Genomic DNA, 20854 nt, shown 5'->3' on the forward strand with positions numbered 1-20854 from the left:
GAACGGCACAATATAACCCCTTTTACTTACGAAGTATTTACATGGCTTCCAATGGAGAATTTTTAAAGGAAGGATCATTTCGTCCACGTGCGAGTATCAGTGTCAGCCGCAAACAAATAACAGAGCGAAGCCTTTTAAAATCCTGTCTTTGTAACACACTTACACATTAAATGCATGTACATGTGTGGAACATGATATTGGAAGTTATGCCGATTTATTATAGAAGGAATTTAATACACAAATTCGTCGAAACATAATATTGCTTAGTTACTACCTATTTTTGATTGATATAGCATTGTTTGAGTTTGATGCTTTTCGTATATTGCATTAGAATATTGGGATTTTTTCAACAATACATATATCCTGTTTCTGGTAATAAAATATTATTGATAAAATGAAAAGGATGAATCTCTATTTCTTTCCTTTATTAATGTATTTTAAAATAACTATCTAATGAATAAATTAAAACAAAAATCTGCACGTAGAATAGTAATAAAAAACGAAACATTTTTATCCTACCACACGTTATCGATAAAACATGCTCTTCACTAACGAGATGGCCTTTCAGTTCGAATAAATTTAATATTTATCAAAGTTACACCTTTTGGTTGCAAGTTCATAAAAAGGTATTGTTAAGCCGTGTTTGAATAGCTCTAATGAAAGAGAGGGCTTTAGTTAAGGGGAGGTGCTTTCCCGCGCCGGTGCAGTCCTCGCTTGTGCACCCTTATTCAGTTCGCATCGAGCCTTTGTCGGAGGTGGTCGTGTACTCCTTTGTGAAAACACGCCGATAAACTTTTCACGGAACCACGTGTATCGTAGGCCAGGAGTTGACCGCTCCCTTAATCACTTCCTTGCGTGTTCGTTTTATCATAAGAGCGTTTATAATGTGTTTTGTTTGTAAAAATGTTTTCGCATCTAGGTAGTTGCAGGTATCGCTTTCTTAATCTTGTTTTGATTCGACGTCGAGCTACACAATAATGTGTGCGCGATGTTAAATATATTTTTATAGCTTTCTGTGGGGGAATTGTAGGTTATTAGAGAACAGTAAAGTTATTTAGATTACCTCATACTGGTGGTTAGAGAAAGTGTAAAAATGCACGTTCTATGTTATTTACGAGTTCGAAAAATAAGGAAGATATTACTGGCGCTGATGATTTTGGATTGGCTGTTCGCCAGGACCACGGATGCTACTGCACGTAAGTATTTTTCAAGTTTTTTGTATGTTTATATATTCTTCTAAGGATATTCTTTCATCAACAACTCTTATATCAACATCATTTTGTGTCTTCAAAGTCCTCATTTTATTTGTTACTATTTACGTTTTGTATTCGATGTATATTATTTATTTGAATGAAGTACTAAGGTTAATGTATCTTTTTAAAATCTTTTTAAAAGGGTTGTCAACAAAACACGAGTCCTTTTGAAATAACAAAGATCCCAAATAGTTCTATAAAACTTTAGTGCTATTTGGAATTGATCTAGGTTAGTGTATTGTAAAACTAACTTTAAAACATTCATGGGTCGTATCTAAATATAATTTCATCCAACTTTGAATGCTCTTACATCAAACAATCATTCAAAGAATTTGACTCTACATTTACGAGCTCGTAAAAGCTCTACCGTTACTTAAAAAGTAGAGCTTTGTTTACTTATGAAGATTTAGCAAAGTAATTTTGGAAATTTCTACTTATTGTCAGTTTTTTATGGAAGTAGATGTAAGGACGTAGTTTGAAGGTTCTTTTCCTTGTTATTCCTTTAATTGAAACTCTAACTCATTAATATACAAGAAAAACCTTTTTGTTAACATTTTTTGTACACAGTTGCAAAACATTTATAGGTTTATGTATTCTACTCTAGAAAAGCAAATAAACATTTTAAAGAATTTTCTCTATTTAACCAATTATTGTTGCTTAAACAAGCAATGTCGGCCACTTTATGTTTATTTAACTCATCAACTTTTAAATAGAATAAATAATAAAGGAAATTTTAAAGACTAAGGGTAAGGACTAACAAGGGCATACAAATTAAGCAAATTTCGCAAAAGTAGTCTTCTTTAAACTTTTTTAATTGTGCTTTTGAAAAATGTAAATTGTATTAAACATTTCTTTTATCTTTGTTACATTATTAAGACTTTTAAGAGTTAAATAGAAATGAATCGTGAGCTTTTGCACCTTACTATCTAATACTTTAGGTAACAACAAGTCACGCCAAACCTGTCTAGCACAAGCTTAAAAGTATTCAAAATTATTACGAACTATATGGATCATCATTTGCATTCAATCTCTTTACTACCTTATATCTGTGTCGTTTCATTTGATTGCACTGTCCAATTTTCTATTGAATTAATTTCCATTTTATCCCTTGTCATTTCCTAAGTTTCAGTCAGTCAGTTGTTTAAATGATGCGGCTGGATATAATTCAGGCCGTTATTTAAACGTCGCCATGTAATGAATAAGCTGTTTAATCAAGTCTGATTAGGCTTATTATCAAAACTTTAAAACTCAAACATTTATTTATTCAATTTGACCTTTTATAGAAGCACTTTTGAATGGCATAGTTTAACTATTTACCACTGAATCGGAAAGAAGAACATGCAAGAAACTCCGAAGTCGCTCTTTTAAAATCATGACAATATCACATTTAAATTTAATATAATATGTATAAATATCATAATAATGATGCCAAAGAACTCCCACATGTATAATATCAATTGTATTGGTATTATACATGTGGGAGTCAATTGTAATTCCACTGTTTATTTCCCTACGATTTATTCCTGTAGCTCATGAACCGTGTATTCCATGGAATTTTCTTAATAAATCCCATTAGTAGCTAGTTCCAATAAAATGTTTGTGATGTAGGGACGAATGATAACTATAAGGCTTCTCTTTCTACCACTTGATCGCGCAAATTCCTTGTTTTATAAGAATTTAATTCCGAATTATAAGAACGAAAATTACCAAGTTTATTTCTCACTGAGAAACCATAATGAAGCTAGTGGTTCGCTTACAGTATAACATATAAAAAGTTCGCACAAAAAACATACTTTACCGTAAAGTTTTGAGAATTTTGTGATGAGAAGTACTTCAATACTTCCATGAAATTCCCTGGTAACTTTTGAACTGTGCGCCACAGACTGCATTCTGGAGTTTGAGCTGATATTTAACACTATATTTTTGGTATTTCTATTATATTGCACGCCTCATAAGCGAAGCGTTGAGGTGGGTACTACTGTCACTTCGCGCAAAACATCTGATTTTTCAAACTTAAAATGTCTTTATGTATCATACATTGCACTTGTTAGATAATACATACACACACATATTAAGAAAAAACACTATTTTTAACGTTCATGATATTTTTGATGTCATTTTTGTTATTTAAACTAGTTAAAAAACAGTTTAAAAAAGTTCTGTCTTGGACGTCCGTGTGTCTGTATGTGCGGATCCTTTTTCTTGTTAACACGATAGCGACCGAAATACTTTACTAATCGAGTCTTTTTTTTTCTCTTACGCTTGAGTATGCTCAGGAATAGAACCCTTTCATTTTTCAGGGTCTGATTCGATGTGGTTTAATTGTTATTAAATAAACAAAAATAATAATTAATAAATATTTATTAAAAAAAATTATGAGGCGTGCACTTTTGGATTTTCCAAATTATTTTTATTATTATACTAGCTGTGCGCTGCAGCTTATATAACCTTTCTCGATAAATGGGCTATCTAACACCAAATAATTTTTCAAATCGGACCAGTAGTTCCCGAGATTAGCGCGTTCAAACAAACAAACGCTTCAGCTTTATAATATTATTTAGATTATTAGATTATTGTAAAAAAATTTAAATCTCTATGCTTATTAAAATAAATTTATCTTTTATAATATAACTTATATAGTAGGTTAGATAAAGTATAAATTTTTGGTTACATAAAAGTTATTTTGACAGTGCTAGCCGCGCACGTTGGGATTAACATACGATTAAGATATAAAATTGATCGATAGTTGTTAAGCTGCTTACATTTAGCCTCAAGGTAAAAACTAAATATTAGACCTAATTATAAACGCGCTAGATTAAACTTAGTATTGGAATAAAAACGTGACATTAAATATGCACATATAAAGTGTTAAAATAGCAGTTTCTGCAAAGACGAATTGGTCCGACTAAATTCATTAATTATTCTGTCATTAATGGATAATTTACTATGAATATTTATAGGAAAATATAATATCGGCGAAAGTTTGTTTAAAAGAATGGAAATATTGAATAATTATGAAGTTTTTTTATAATTAGAATATAAATATAAAACAGAACGAATACACTTTTGTGACGCATTAGCAAACACTCTTTTATTTTAGTCGAAGGATGAAAGAAAAAAAATCTGACAATAATAATAATTTGTGGTTTAAGTTTCATTATACGTAAAAAATAATCAGTAAAAGATGTTTGATCAATTTTAAATAAAAATATGCTCCTTCAAATTTCCGTATTATAACAATGCGTAGCGCTACAGTTTTGCTACGCAGTTCTAAGTAAATTGACTACGCTACATATTATGTAGCACATGCATAATGTTAAAAAAAAAGACGTGTGGCACTCGGGGACTGCCGCGGTGAAGCTATTGCATAGCATGCCTTCAAGCCACACCTCCGTGTCCGTCGGAGTGGGGAGCGTGAGGTTTTTTCGTTACGGAATTTCTCGATTCGGTCCCCGCGCTCGAGGCCCGCGATAGAAGCTATGCAATAGCTTAATAAAAAGCTAATTCTATATTTCATCTTACGATTCAATTCCTCTTCTTGGTCGTGTTGATAAGGGTCTGTCGCAAAGCTTTTTAATTGAAACAAAGTATGCTTTTATAATAAACGGATAGGTATGGTTTTAAAACATTGGTCTTTCCGTGTTTGCTACGTGAGTTTTATTTATTTACAAATTTAGATTTTTAGCGGATATGTAAATAAATTTATTAAAGCGAACATTTTGGCTGGGTTGAATGTTTGACTTAAATATTTACTCATCGTATTATGTTTTTGTCGATATTACGAAATATATTATATAGATTTATCGTTGTATAGGTATACTCGCTCTCCGCCCGCGGCTTCGCCCGCGTTTTCAAAGAAAAACCCGCATAGTTCCCGTTCCCGTGGGATTTCCTGGATATAACCTATCCTATATGTTAATCCAAGTTATTCTCTATATGTGTGTGAAAGAGTAACAAACATATATACATACACATACATCCATCCTCACAAACTTTCGCTTTTATAATATTATGTAGGAAGGATTAGGGAAGAATGTTTAAAATTAGCTGTCAAGTTATAATTATTAATAGAATTGATTAATTTATATTAGAAGATACCACTTGATAATTTGTTTTTGTGATACTTCTTATGTTATTTTATATACAGAGACATTTACGTAAATTTGATTGAAAAAGTTTTCCCCTGATATTTTAAACATTGAGTTCAAAGTGACAAAAGTCCAGTCGAACTTTATCATAAGAGTATATGTTACTTTTATGACATTAATGAAACATTGTTAACATAGTGTACTTTAATTTGTAGATTATAAAGGTATAGCAATAATAATAATATGTTATTACTCGTACCCTCTTGTACCTATAGTGAAGTCCCATGTCCCCATGGAAACTCCGTACAAAAACTGCGGATTGTTTCACTCACACCTTGACGAGTTATACCATTCAAGGTGTCCCGCAGAAAGAAACGAGCACGTTATGAATTTCACACATTTTAGATTTCTATTTTTAGCGTGACGTTCGATTAAATCAACAGTATGATAATGACTGTTATAATGAAAACTTGCTATTAAGAAGATTAGTAAGTAAGTGTTCATTAAAGAGATTTGATAAAAATGTATGTTTGTATTTTTTTGACCTGGCGAATAATTTCTTTTGTAACTGTACAATTACAGTAAAGTGTAAACAAATATGCACATGAATAAGTTAATTCTGTTGCAGTCCACTGGGACGCATGGCCGTTACTCCAATAGTCCTTTGAGATGGATAACCAATACGAACAGAATGAGATCGGGCGCAGGAAAGACATCTTAACGTTAACATGTTCAGTATTAAAGATTAGATCTATATATGATCATTATAATCAGCCCATAATGCTCCCACTGCTGGGACACGGGCTTCCCGTAAAGTATCAGGCCATAATCCACCACGCTGACCAAGTGCGGTTAGACAGATGTCACATGTCGACGAACTTTTGATTCTTCGACATGTCGGTTACCTCACGATGTTTTCTTTCACAGTTTTGCTACGCAGTTCTAAGTAAATTGACTACGCTACATATTATGTAGCACATGCATAATGTTAAAAAAAAAGACGTGTGGCACTCGGGGACTGCCGCGGTGAAGCTATTGCATAGCATGCCTTCAAGCCACACCTCCGTGTCCGTCGGAGTGGGGAGCGTGAGGTTTTTTCGTTACGGAATTTCTCGATTCGGTCCCCGCGCTCGAGGCCCGCGATAGAAGCTATGCAATAGCTTAATAAAAAGCTAATTCTATATTTCATCTTACGATTCAATTCCTCTTCTTGGTCGTGTTGATAAGGGTCTGTCGCAAAGCTTTTTAATTGAAACAAAGTATGCTTTTATAATAAACGGATAGGTATGGTTTTAAAACATTGGTCTTTCCGTGTTTGCTACGTGAGTTTTATTTATTTACAAATTTAGATTTTTAGCGGATATGTAAATAAATTTATTAAAGCGAACATTTTGGCTGGGTTGAATGTTTGACTTAAATATTTACTCATCGTATTATGTTTTTGTCGATATTACGAAATATATTATATAGATTTATCGTTGTATAGGTATACTCGCTCTCCGCCCGCGGCTTCGCCCGCGTTTTCAAAGAAAAACCCGCATAGTTCCCGTTCCCGTGGGATTTCCTGGATATAACCTATCCTATATGTTAATCCAAGTTATTCTCTATATGTGTGTGAAAGAGTAACAAACATATATACATACACATACATCCATCCTCACAAACTTTCGCTTTTATAATATTATGTAGGAAGGATTAGGGAAGAATGTTTAAAATTAGCTGTCAAGTTATAATTATTAATAGAATTGATTAATTTATATTAGAAGATACCACTTGATAATTTGTTTTTGTGATACTTCTTATGTTATTTTATATACAGAGACATTTACGTAAATTTGATTGAAAAAGTTTTCCCCTGATATTTTAAACATTGAGTTCAAAGTGACAAAAGTCCAGTCGAACTTTATCATAAGAGTATATGTTACTTTTATGACATTAATGAAACATTGTTAACATGGTGTACTTTAATTTGTAGATTATAAAGGTATAGCAATAATAATAATATGTTATTACTCGTACCCTCTTGTACCTATAGTGAAGTCCCATGTCCCCAGGTGGGGTAGGCTGCAGACGCATTATGCATACATCTGTTTCACTGATCGTTTTTCTTTAAGGACATGTAGGTTAGCCTTCTGTGTCCTGCCAGACCGAGACATTTTTTTTCTTCGTCTCCACCGGGAATCGAACTCAGGCCCCTCGGTTCTACGCTCACGCGTCAACCACTGTACCAAAGAGGCGGTCAAAAGTCTTGTACCTAACATAAAATCTTTATACAACTCTTGTTAGAGTCATGAATTTTATAAGTATAAAACGTGACAATGAGGGGAAATTATAAGGAAATGTGCTATATTTAACATGATGGTAAAATTACTGGTCTTAGCAACTTGCGTTGAACTTTTTTATGCCAGATTGGGTTAATAATTAAGTAAATCATGTGGTATTTATCACTGTCGGTAGAATTTTGAAATTATGAGCTCGGAAAATGTATTGCAGACTTTTTGAAAAGGGTCTGTGTTAAAGGAATAAAGAGAGGGTATATAGAAAAGGAAACGGATGCTTATCATAATAGCATTAATATGCTATTTTAGTCTATGGAAATGGTACTAACTTCTGGTATGGATTAGGTAATTCATGCCAAAGTGATGCCAAATGTATGCATGCTTCTTTTGACTGTCTTTGCTAAATTGGCCGCAGAAGCAGCGCCATAGATAATTATTATAACACATTTTCTTGCGGGTCATATTGTTTCGTACACAAAGTAATGTAAATTTCTATCACCAAAGTATATAAATTATTTAACTTGAAAGTTTATTTATAAAGCTCATTTTTCACACCAGTAGATATAATATATTCAAATATTATTCCCAGTGGCCGTAATACCTGAAAATAGTTGGTGCTTTTCAAGTTTGAAACGCAAATGCAAAGTAAAATAAACAGTATCTCTGGAAGTCGTAGAATAAACACAAATATCTATTTGAGGGAACTTCGAAACGTAAAATATATGCAGCTATATCTATACTAATATTGTAAAGCTGAAGAGTCTGTTTGTTTGAACGCGCTAATCTCAGAACGCGCTACTGGTCCGATTTGAAAAATTCTTTCGATGTTATAGCCCATTTATCGAGGAGGGCTATATATCATCACGCTTAGACCAACAGGAGTGGTGCCACGGGGTGAAACCGCGGGGCGCAGCTAGTGTCTCATATAAGCTGTTGTTGGTAATATTCAGTACTGATAATGCAATAATCTGTAAACAGTTGACGCAAATGGTTTCGGTTTGACGGTTTGTTTACGGAATTTAAATCATTGGATGGAATATTGATGATGAATGACAGAATAATGTTCCGTGGTGAGAACATTTCTAGAATATTTTGGAAATGTTTTGTATAATTTTGTGAAAAACTCTCAGAAATGAGAATAATAAATTGCTTTTTTGGGATTTTTAATATGGTTAGGGAGCCAGGTGCAAATTTGGTTAACTATTTCCTCTCAAGAGATAATTCGTCAGACGCATGAGAGTATAGTATTATAAAGCCTCGTGAACGTCAGCTGGCGCTCGGTTGGGGGGGTGAGCGGTTGTAGCCTCCCACGCACCTAGGAAAAAAAATACATTCATTCATTCATTTCCTCTCAGCTAAAAATTTGTCAAATTGTAGCTAACCCAATATCTCAACGAAAAAAAAACAGTCAGCTGGTTACAACATGGTGTATTATACGTCAGCTGGTGTCTCGAACATGAAAGTTAAATTTAAAGAAAAATTTATTTTCCGTTATTTCCTCTCAAACAAAAATTTACCTGATGATAGCTTATATGTAACTGTGGATAAATATATATGTCAGCTGGCTGTATCTTGGTGGAAAAACCGTCAGCTGATACGGGAGGCTACAACCGCTCTTCCCCCCAACCGAGCTCCAGCTGACGTTCACGAGGCTTCATAATACTATACTTTGATGCATTTTACTAATTACCGCTTGAGAGGAACTTGGTCATAAAATCTGCTGCTGGCTCCCGGACCAATAGTAAAGGTGTGTTGCGGTTACAAGGCCTTATGTTAAATAAAATGATTGTATCTCAGGTATTCGTTTAATTAATAACAAAGGTATTGATACAATAGTTACCCGGAGCCTCATGGTTTTAAACATTGACCCAATTAAGACAAACCATTATAATTGGCATCCATTATACGTATATTTGTGATAAATTGGTTTGATATTCCTCTAATAACCATCAATAGTGTTGTGGTTGACTAAGTTTGCCTGTAATAAATTTTGTTTTTATAGAAAAGATTATAACAACACTTAAATATATGTATAATTATTTGGTAATTTTCCTCCTCTCACCCTATTATTCTAGAATACTAGGCATATTTCATTAAATAGAAAATAAGCTGGATTTGGATGTTTAAATAAAATAACACAAAATAATGTATCACAACGCATTAGTAATAAACATTAATGCTCTAAGGTTAAAAAACCTACAGACTATTTATTCTTTCTATTACAAGACTATTTATTATTCATACACGTATTTTTCAACTTACAGGAACCTTTTAAGCTTTTAAAATCACACAGAAAAATATGGAAACTCCGTACAAAAACTGCGGATTGTTTCACTCACACCTTGACGAGTTATACCATTCAAGGTGTCCCGCAGAAAGAAACGAGCACGTTATGAATTTCACACATTTTAGATTTCTATTTTTAGCGTGACGTTCGATTAAATCAACAGTATGATAATGACTGTTATAATGAAAACTTGCTATTAAGAAGATTAGTAAGTAAGTGTTCATTAAAGAGATTTGATAAAAATGTATGTTTGTATTTTTTTGACCTGGCGAATAATTTCTTTTGTAACTGTACAATTACAGTAAAGTGTAAACAAATATGCACATGAATAAGTTAATTCTGTTGCAGTCCACTGGGACGCATGGCCGTTACTCCAATAGTCCTTTGAGATGGATAACCAATACGAACAGAATGAGATCGGGCGCAGGAAAGACATCTTAACGTTAACATGTTCAGTATTAAAGATTAGATCTATATATGATCATTATAATCAGCCCATAATGCTCCCACTGCTGGGACACGGGCTTCCCGTAAAGTATCAGGCCATAATCCACCACGCTGACCAAGTGCGGTTAGACAGATGTCACATGTCGACGAACTTTTGATTCTTCGACATGTCGGTTACCTCACGATGTTTTCTTTCACAGTTCAAAATCATACAGATTATAAGGAAAATATTATATAATTAAAAGCACGAACATCGCACCTATATTTATGTTATTTTGCTAAAAAGGTAGTCAATTAAGTGATGTCAGGCTTCACGACGGTGGCTCGCAATTTGTCAGCGACAACACCGGAACTTTCAACGGCATAAACCACGGTTAGAACCTAACGGCCTGTCTTCATTAACGTACTTCAACTAAAATAGACGGATCAATAATATTTGGTCAAAACTGTAATTTTTCAAGTTCTATTTTGTTAGTTAAGTAATGGACAATTAATTATGAGGTGCGATTTGTTTGTGTTATGACACGGCGTTATGAAGCTGCGTTAATTTGTAATATGTATGCAAAATCTAATTTAACAAATCCTAGTATTACATTCTGGTTATATACGAGTAAGATGATAAAGTGTTATGTGATTCATATTTAAATACGAAATACACTTTGTAATTAAATATTTTTCTATTTATAGCCAGAGTTACTTCAACAATCAATCAAATTCCGGTGCACAAAATACAATAACTGCTTATTTTTTTAATTGATTTTTAGATAAGAATGAGATATTTATAAAGCTACAAATGCTATAAAAAATTAAATATTAAATTCAAAATATACAATAATACTAAATACCTTTTTCGTCCCTAAATAGCCTAGGCTATCTAAATGTCTAGTAAACTTCCATCAAACCACAACAGATTCTAAACCAAACATTGAAACAGTTTGAAAATCTTAACAAATACCGAAATGACGATTTAACGCACGATTACGTTTAGTTCGTATTAACCTACATTTCAATATTCCGATTCTCGCTTCAGGAAAATATTGGATACGTAAATGTTTACCGTTTTACAATACAGGGTGTTTCGGTGTTGGATTAACTTGCGAAGATGTGAATTATGTTTTCATTGCGGCGTAATAGGCAATTTTGTATTAAGCCATATTTATAAACGTACGATTATGCGTGAAGTTGTTGCTACGCTACCTTTGTTTCATTTATTTATATTTATTTAACCCTTTAAAAGATGGCGGGATGAACTGGACCAATTTAATAGAGACTGGTCTACAATAGCACAAGATCGTGATTCATGGAAGCGCTTTGAGGAGGCCTTTGCCCAGCATTGGGACACAACAGGCTAATACAATACAATACGATACAATACAATACTTTATTGTGCATGAAAACAAGTACATAAAGGTACAATTTACATTAAATAAAATCACAAAGGGCGGTTGTATATAGTGTTATTTCGATAAAGAATACATGCTTTAATACCATTGGAAATATGTTCTTGGATAAAAGATGCAATAACATGAGCTCAATGAATGATCGAGGTAGAAACATGCAAATATTCGACTTTAAAGATATATTTGTTAGCGCGTTTAATTTAAAGATAAAATTATATTTTAAAAGTAAATCAATTGATGAACTTTATTAATTATTTTAATAATAATCAAATGGATAAAAGTATTAATAATCATTTAATTATCAAATAATAATAATATTACATGTCATATTCAAAATAACGATCAAAACAACACAAATAACACCTGCGCTGACTCACACAGTCACGGCACTCGAATAATCGTCTTATAAATAACGGTTGTCTGCAGTTGCGAGTCATTCTTGTACCGACTTTGGTCGAGTCAAGATGTCTAAAAAGTATTATATCAGTATTTAATTACGTAATACAACCACGCTTTAACATCAGAAGTAGAAGATGAACCAGCCCTTACTCGGAATCCTGACAGGCTGGCACAAATTCTTCCATCATACTACGTGACAGTGTGCAACTGTCACTGTCACCATCATGACAGTATGCGACTGTGGATTTCAACCTTCGAAAAAATTGGATTGAATTGACTTCAAGTAAACAAGGATGAAGGAACTCGCACAATGTGTGTTTTCTTGTGCGTTGTGTGAAGTAAATGTTTGTGGTGTGGAATATTGTAACGGTAATGTAGTTCATCAATATTATAATGTGATGTGCAATCCGGGCGGTTGTCCAGGACATTTGAGCCTTAATTGTGGTAAGCGAACGACGTGCTTATGTCGCAAATAATAAGTTTTTGATCCCATGGAATTTGGATCCAATGTGGTGCCTTCGATGGCGCCCAGTGTAAGCTATTGTGGTGGTAAATTATTATTTTTCTGTATTTTGACGATTGAAAAACGCTTCTAAGCGAATTCCAGTTGAATAAATCAATATTTGAGTTTGAGTTCATCATGTGGGTGTGATGGTGTTCTATAAGGTCAGTTTGGCCGAGCGGTTATGTTTGTGTTATAATACATTGTGTTTTGACATCACGAGATAAATTACCGTACTCATTTCAAATGAACATACGAGGACGTTATTGTGTTAATGTTTTACTATGGCCAAGCCGGATATAATTTGTGTTTTAACTTTTAATTATGTTCCAGGACTTATGGCAATCACTTGAGAGTTGAGAAACAGATGAGATACAGAAGCCGCTGTTCGCAGCTGGAAAAACTCGTTGAGCTATCGAATCCTATGTAAATCACAATAATACTCGACAATGATTGCTATGAAGCGAAAAGTACAAGCAATTGCTAGACTACTATTGTGTCCTATGTATTTATTTATTTATTTATTTATTATACTTTATTGCATTGAAAATACAAAAATACATATAACAAAGACAATACTACAGAAACAGCAAAGGGCGGCCTTATCGCTAGGTAGCGATATCTACCAGGCAACCCAACAATCAGAGGAAATTTAACAATATGATGTGGGTGAGCAAAAATAAGGCAATACTAACAGTAACACATTGTAAAATGTATAAAATAAACATATACAAAGCTAACTACTTACTAATAGTAATATAAAATACATAAAAATAATGAAATAAATAAATACATAAATACGATAATACATATAATACATAGTTATACATACACTTACATATTACAATACATACAATAAATACATAAATACATAAACAAATATATATCCATAGCACACATATATACATGATAAATATTAGAAACTATGCAGAAAAGAAGGAATCAGAAAAATAGAATAAAAATAAACGTAAATACGACAGCTATACAAAATTACACAAGAGATAGATAATAATTTTTTAATAAAAATTTAAAAGCATTCAAATTTTGAGCACATCTGACCTTTGTGGGGAGAGAGTTCCATAATTGAACCGCACGAACTGCAAACGAATTGTGAAAGAATTTTGTTTTGTGAGCCGGAATCAGAAGTAAAAGGTTAGTAGAGGAGCGTAGATTACTCGAGCTCAAGTATTTGAATTTCTCTCGAAGATAGCTTGGAGCTTTTGGATCAAACAACACACAGTACAGAAGATGAAGGATATGGGAGTTTCGCCTCAGTCGGATAGGGAGCCATTTCAGTCTCTTACGGAAGTCGGAGACGTGATCAAATTTTCTCAAACCAAAGATAAATCGGATGCAGAAGTTTTGGAGTCTTTCAAGCCTATCCAACTGGGCTTCAGAAAGGTCAAGGTAAGATGAATCAGCATAGTCAAGGTGGGACAGGAGAAGGGAATGAGCAAGCGCTAACTTTGTCGGAATGGGTAGTAGATTACGCAGTCGTCGCAAAGCACCAGCGGAGGCAAACAGCTTCCTGCTCACTTCTTTCAGTTGAGGATCCCAAGACAATGTTTGGTCAATGTATATGCCGAGATCCTTGACGATTTTACTGTAGGGGAGTTGAGTGCCGCACAAATTAACTGAAGGAAGCGAAACCCAGTCAACCTTCGCGATTAGCGATGGGCTACCAACAATGATGACTTGCGTTTTTAGTGGATTGACTTTCAATCCGAACTGGTTGCTCCACTCAACAACAGAGTTCAAGTCATTATTCATTGACATGTGACAGATGTCACATGTCGACGAACTTTTGATTCTTCGACATGTCGGTTACCTCACGATGTTTTCTTTCACAGTTCAAAATCATACAGATTATAAGGAAAATATTATATAATTAAAAGCACGAACATCGCACCTATATTTATGTTATTTTGCTAAAAAGGTAGTCAATTAAGTGATGTCAGGCTTCACGACGGTGGCTCGCAATTTGTCAGCGACAACACCGGAACTTTCAACGGCATAAACCACGGTTAGAACCTAACGGCCTGTCTTCATTAACGTACTTCAACTAAAATAGACGGATCAATAATATTTGGTCAAAACTGTAATTTTTCAAGTTCTATTTTGTTAGTTAAGTAATGGACAATTAATTATGAGGTGCGATTTGTTTGTGTTATGACACGGCGTTATGAAGCTGCGTTAATTTGTAATATGTATGCAAAATCTAATTTAACAAATCCTAGTATTACATTCTGGTTATATACGAGTAAGATGATAAAGTGTTATGTGATTCATATTTAAATACGAAATACACTTTGTAATTAAATATTTTTCTATTTATAGCCAGAGTTACTTCAACAATCAATCAAATTCCGGTGCACAAAATACAATAACTGCTTATTTTTTTAATTGATTTTTAGATAAGAATGAGATATTTATAAAGCTACAAATGCTATAAAAAATTAAATATTAAATTCAAAATATACAATAATACTAAATACCTTTTTCGTCCCTAAATAGCCTAGGCTATCTAAATGTCTAGTAAACTTCCATCAAACCACAACAGATTCTAAACCAAACATTGAAACAGTTTGAAAATCTTAACAAATACCGAAATGACGATTTAACGCACGATTACGTTTAGTTCGTATTAACCTACATTTCAATATTCCGATTCTCGCTTCAGGAAAATATTGGATACGTAAATGTTTACCGTTTTACAATACAGGGTGTTTCGGTGTTGGATTAACTTGCGAAGATGTGAATTATGTTTTCATTGCGGCGTAATAGGCAATTTTGTATTAAGCCATATTTATAAACGTACGATTATGCGTGAAGTTGTTGCTACGCTACCTTTGTTTCATTTATTTATATTTATTTAACCCTTTAAAAGATGGCGGGATGAACTGGACCAATTTAATAGAGACTGGTCTACAATAGCACAAGATCGTGATTCATGGAAGCGCTTTGAGGAGGCCTTTGCCCAGCATTGGGACACAACAGGCTAATACAATACAATACGATACAATACAATACTTTATTGTGCATGAAAACAAGTACATAAAGGTACAATTTACATTAAATAAAATCACAAAGGGCGGTTGTATATAGTGTTATTTCGATAAAGAATACATGCTTTAATACCATTGGAAATATGTTCTTGGATAAAAGATGCAATAACATGAGCTCAATGAATGATCGAGGTAGAAACATGCAAATATTCGACTTTAAAGATATATTTGTTAGCGCGTTTAATTTAAAGATAAAATTATATTTTAAAAGTAAATCAATTGATGAACTTTATTAATTATTTTAATAATAATCAAATGGATAAAAGTATTAATAATCATTTAATTATCAAATAATAATAATATTACATGTCATATTCAAAATAACGATCAAAACAACACAAATAACACCTGCGCTGACTCACACAGTCACGGCACTCGAATAATCGTCTTATAAATAACGGTTGTCTGCAGTTGCGAGTCATTCTTGTACCGACTTTGGTCGAGTCAAGATGTCTAAAAAGTATTATATCAGTATTTAATTACGTAATACAACCACGCTTTAACATCAGAAGTAGAAGATGAACCAGCCCTTACTCGGAATCCTGACAGGCTGGCACAAATTCTTCCATCATACTACGTGACAGTGTGCAACTGTCACTGTCACCATCATGACAGTATGCGACTGTGGATTTCAACCTTCGAAAAAATTGGATTGAATTGACTTCAAGTAAACAAGGATGAAGGAACTCGCACAATGTGTGTTTTCTTGTGCGTTGTGTGAAGTAAATGTTTGTGGTGTGGAATATTGTAACGGTAATGTAGTTCATCAATATTATAATGTGATGTGCAATCCGGGCGGTTGTCCAGGACATTTGAGCCTTAATTGTGGTAAGCGAACGACGTGCTTATGTCGCAAATAATAAGTTTTTGATCCCATGGAATTTGGATCCAATGTGGTGCCTTCGATGGCGCCCAGTGTAAGCTATTGTGGTGGTAAATTATTATTTTTCTGTATTTTGACGATTGAAAAACGCTTCTAAGCGAATTCCAGTTGAATAAATCAATATTTGAGTTTGAGTTCATCATGTGGGTGTGATGGTGTTCTATAAGGTCAGTTTGGCCGAGCGGTTATGTTTGTGTTATAATACATTGTGTTTTGACATCACGAGATAAATTACCGTACTCATTTCAAATGAACATACGAGGACGTTATTGTGTTAATGTTTTACTATGGCCAAGCCGGATATAATTTGTGTTTTAACTTTTAATTATGTTCCAGGACTTATGGCAATCACTTGAGAGTTGAGAAACAGATGAGATACAGAAGCCGCTGTTCGCAGCTGGAAAAACTCGTTGAGCTATCGAATCCTATGTAAATCACAATAATACTCGACAATGATTGCTATGAAGCGAAAAGTACAAGCAATTGCTAGACTACTATTGTGTCCTATGTATTTATTTATTTATTTATTTATTATACTTTATTGCATTGAAAATACAAAAATACATATAACAAAGACAATACTACAGAAACAGCAAAGGGCGGCCTTATCGCTAGGTAGCGATATCTACCAGGCAACCCAACAATCAGAGGAAATTTAACAATATGATGTGGGTGAGCAAAAATAAGGCAATACTAACAGTAACACATTGTAAAATGTATAAAATAAACATATACAAAGCTAACTACTTACTAATAGTAATATAAAATACATAAAAATAATGAAATAAATAAATACATAAATACGATAATACATATAATACATAGTTATACATACACTTACATATTACAATACATACAATAAATACATAAATACATAAACAAATATATATCCATAGCACACATATATACATGATAAATATTAGAAACTATGCAGAAAAGAAGGAATCAGAAAAATAGAATAAAAATAAACGTAAATACGACAGCTATACAAAATTACACAAGAGATAGATAATAATTTTTTAATAAAAATTTAAAAGCATTCAAATTTTGAGCACATCTGACCTTTGTGGGGAGAGAGTTCCATAATTGAACCGCACGAACTGCAAACGAATTGTGAAAGAATTTTGTTTTGTGAGCCGGAATCAGAAGTAAAAGGTTAGTAGAGGAGCGTAGATTACTCGAGCTCAAGTATTTGAATTTCTCTCGAAGATAGCTTGGAGCTTTTGGATCAAACAACACACAGTACAGAAGATGAAGGATATGGGAGTTTCGCCTCAGTCGGATAGGGAGCCATTTCAGTCTCTTACGGAAGTCGGAGACGTGATCAAATTTTCTCAAACCAAAGATAAATCGGATGCAGAAGTTTTGGAGTCTTTCAAGCCTATCCAACTGGGCTTCAGAAAGGTCAAGGTAAGATGAATCAGCATAGTCAAGGTGGGACAGGAGAAGGGAATGAGCAAGCGCTAACTTTGTCGGAATGGGTAGTAGATTACGCAGTCGTCGCAAAGCACCAGCGGAGGCAAACAGCTTCCTGCTCACTTCTTTCAGTTGAGGATCCCAAGACAATGTTTGGTCAATGTATATGCCGAGATCCTTGACGATTTTACTGTAGGGGAGTTGAGTGCCGCACAAATTAACTGAAGGAAGCGAAACCCAGTCAACCTTCGCGATTAGCGATGGGCTACCAACAATGATGACTTGCGTTTTTAGTGGATTGACTTTCAATCCGAACTGGTTGCTCCACTCAACAACAGAGTTCAAGTCATTATTCATTGTTTGAATAGCGTTCGGCAACTCAGCAAGAGTTGACTGGGTATAGATTTGGACATCGTCGGCATACATGTGGTAGAGAGAAGATAAGGATTTCGAGATAGAATTAATGAAAATAGTGAAAAGGAGTGGAGACAAAACGCCACCTTGAGGAACACCAGCTTGAATATCACACCATGACGAGGTGACATCATCGCTGTGAATCCTTTGCCGGCGTCCACCTAGATAACTATGAAACCAATCAATACTAGTTGGAGATATGTTAAGTGAACGAAGCAGACTCACAAGGACATCGAAGTCAACGGAATTGAAGGCGTTACTAAAATCCAGTAACGTAAGCAATGTGAGCTGCTTGTTGTCCATGCCAAATCTAATGTCATCAGTGACTTTAGTGAGAGCAGTAGTCGTACCATGACCAGGACGAAAGCCGGACTGGAGAGGATTCAATAAGTTGTTCTTATTAAGGAATATGTTTAATTGATTATGTACTAACTTTTCAAGGACTTTGGACAGGAATGGCAAAATGGAGATAGGTCGGAAATCGGAAAAAGAAGAAGGATTAGGTTTTTTTGGGAGAGGAATAATATTAGCCTTTTTCCAGGCCGTGGGGAAGGTACCCGTGGAAATGGAATGGTTTAAAATGTGGGTAATGACAGGAACGACTATGTCGAGGATAGGTAGGATCATGCTACGACTAATGCAATCGCTCCCAACAGCATTAGATGACAAAGACATGATATTCTTCTTAACATCACTGCTAGTAAATTGATTCAGACAGAACGGAGGAAAATTTGGAGTTGGAATAGAAGAAAGAGTGTTAATAGTCATAACTTTAGTAGTGTTATCAAAGTGAGGAGTTCCAGCAAAAAATTGGTTGAGTAATTCAATATTAAAATTTTTAAAATCAGCTTTGGGATCTTTACAGCCAACTCCTAAGGTTTTTAAGAACTTCCAAACTTTAGCAGGGTCGCCGTTCTCGACCGACGAGTGAATGTGGCGTCTTTGTGCATCTCTACAACATGTATTACAACGATTCCGAATCTTAGTGTACTTCTCCCTGTTCGCGTCGTTACATTTCAGTTTGAGTTTGGTTTTGGCTTTAGACTTCTGTTGCAAAAGAGATTTCAGATCATCCGTTAACCAAGGCGCTGGAAGGTGTTTTAGTTTTACCGGCCTAAGTGGCGCATGCTTATCGTACAGATCGGTAACAAGTGATGAGAATAGTTCAACCATAGAATCAACATTGTCCTGAGAATAAATGATAGACCAGTCAATATCTTGAGCATCGCAACACAAGCGATCAACATCCATTCCGGCAAAGTTGCGTCGCAAGGAGATCTTGGGTTTGTGTTTAGGAGGACGGATATTATAGGAGATGTAGATGAGGTCATGATGGGAAAAGGCATTGGCAGCATATTGACCATGCTGAAGGACAAGGTTAGGAGAGGAGACAATAATGAGGTCAAGAAGTGAAGGAGTGCAGTTAGGTAAAGTATGAGTTGGATTAAGAGGAAGAAGGTGTAGATTCGCTGACTCAATAATAGTTGTAAGAGTCTTGGCTCGGGAATCGTTTTTGACGATGCAGGTGTTGAAGTCACCCATAATTAGGGAGTGTTCATAAATAGGAATTAGTTGATCAAGGATGGATTCAAAGGAGTGAAAGTAGTTAACGGAAAGGGAGGGGCTATAGAACACACCAAGCAGGAGCTTGGTGTGGCGTAGGGTAACTTCAATGATGAGATGTTCGGCAGCATCGGAGGGTGGAGGCTGGGCGGAGAGGCTAATAATTTTGTAAGTGAGATGGGACCTTAAATAAATCGCGACACCGCCACCAGCCTTGCCGATCCGATCATTTCGTATCAGGTTATAACCAGGAAGGGAATAGCAGGAGGAAGGAAGACAAGGTTTGAGCCAAGACTCGGATATAAGTAAAGCGTGCATGTTGACGGAATCGAAAGTTGCTAACAAATCAGGAAAATGTGCTGGGACACTTTGCGCATTGATATGAACCGCATTAAATATTTTGGAATCATTAGAGAAACAGTTTGATAGGAGATTGTTTAGAGGAGTAAAGGAGGAAGTACTGTGGAAGCTGTCCTCACTACCAAGATCTTCAGAGGAGAATGACAGATAATTAACATTACTAGATGTGCTATCGTTCAACATATTGATTTGCAAGATAATATTATATTCTATGCTATAAGTGTATAAGAAAATATTATATATAAATACAATATACCTACTATATATATGTATAAAAAATAATTATATAGATTATATAAAATAAATATAAGTATGATACTAATAAGAATAAAAAAAAAAATACTAATAAAAAATAAAATATAAATAATACAAGTTAAAATAGATGAATAAATATTTTCAAATTTAAATAAAATGATAATAATGTAATAAATGAAATATTAATTGAGATACAATAATTTTATATTGTGCTCAATGTAAAATTTAAGTAACTTATTTTAA

At 34.2% G+C, this 20854-nt stretch overlaps 1 protein-coding gene across 1 annotated transcript in view; it reads left to right on the forward strand.

Annotated features, from left to right (window-relative positions):
* The first annotated feature begins 442 nt into the window (after positions 1 to 442).
* Positions 443 to 20854, forward strand: part of LOC149905016 (opioid-binding protein/cell adhesion molecule homolog) — a 44958-nt gene continuing 24546 nt past the window's right edge. The window contains exon 1 of the mRNA XM_090106632.1: positions 443 to 1196. Within this exon, the coding sequence (XP_089962758.1) occupies positions 1094 to 1196 (103 nt within the window). The 5' untranslated portion in view covers positions 443 to 1093. The remainder of the gene's footprint in view (positions 1197 to 20854) is intronic.

This window comes from Colias eurytheme, chromosome 10 (genome assembly GCF_061535395.1).
Source record: "Colias eurytheme isolate Ceu_HAF_F1 chromosome 10, ilColEury1 Martin Lab GWU primary, whole genome shotgun sequence".
NCBI lineage: Eukaryota > Metazoa > Arthropoda > Insecta > Lepidoptera > Pieridae > Colias > Colias eurytheme.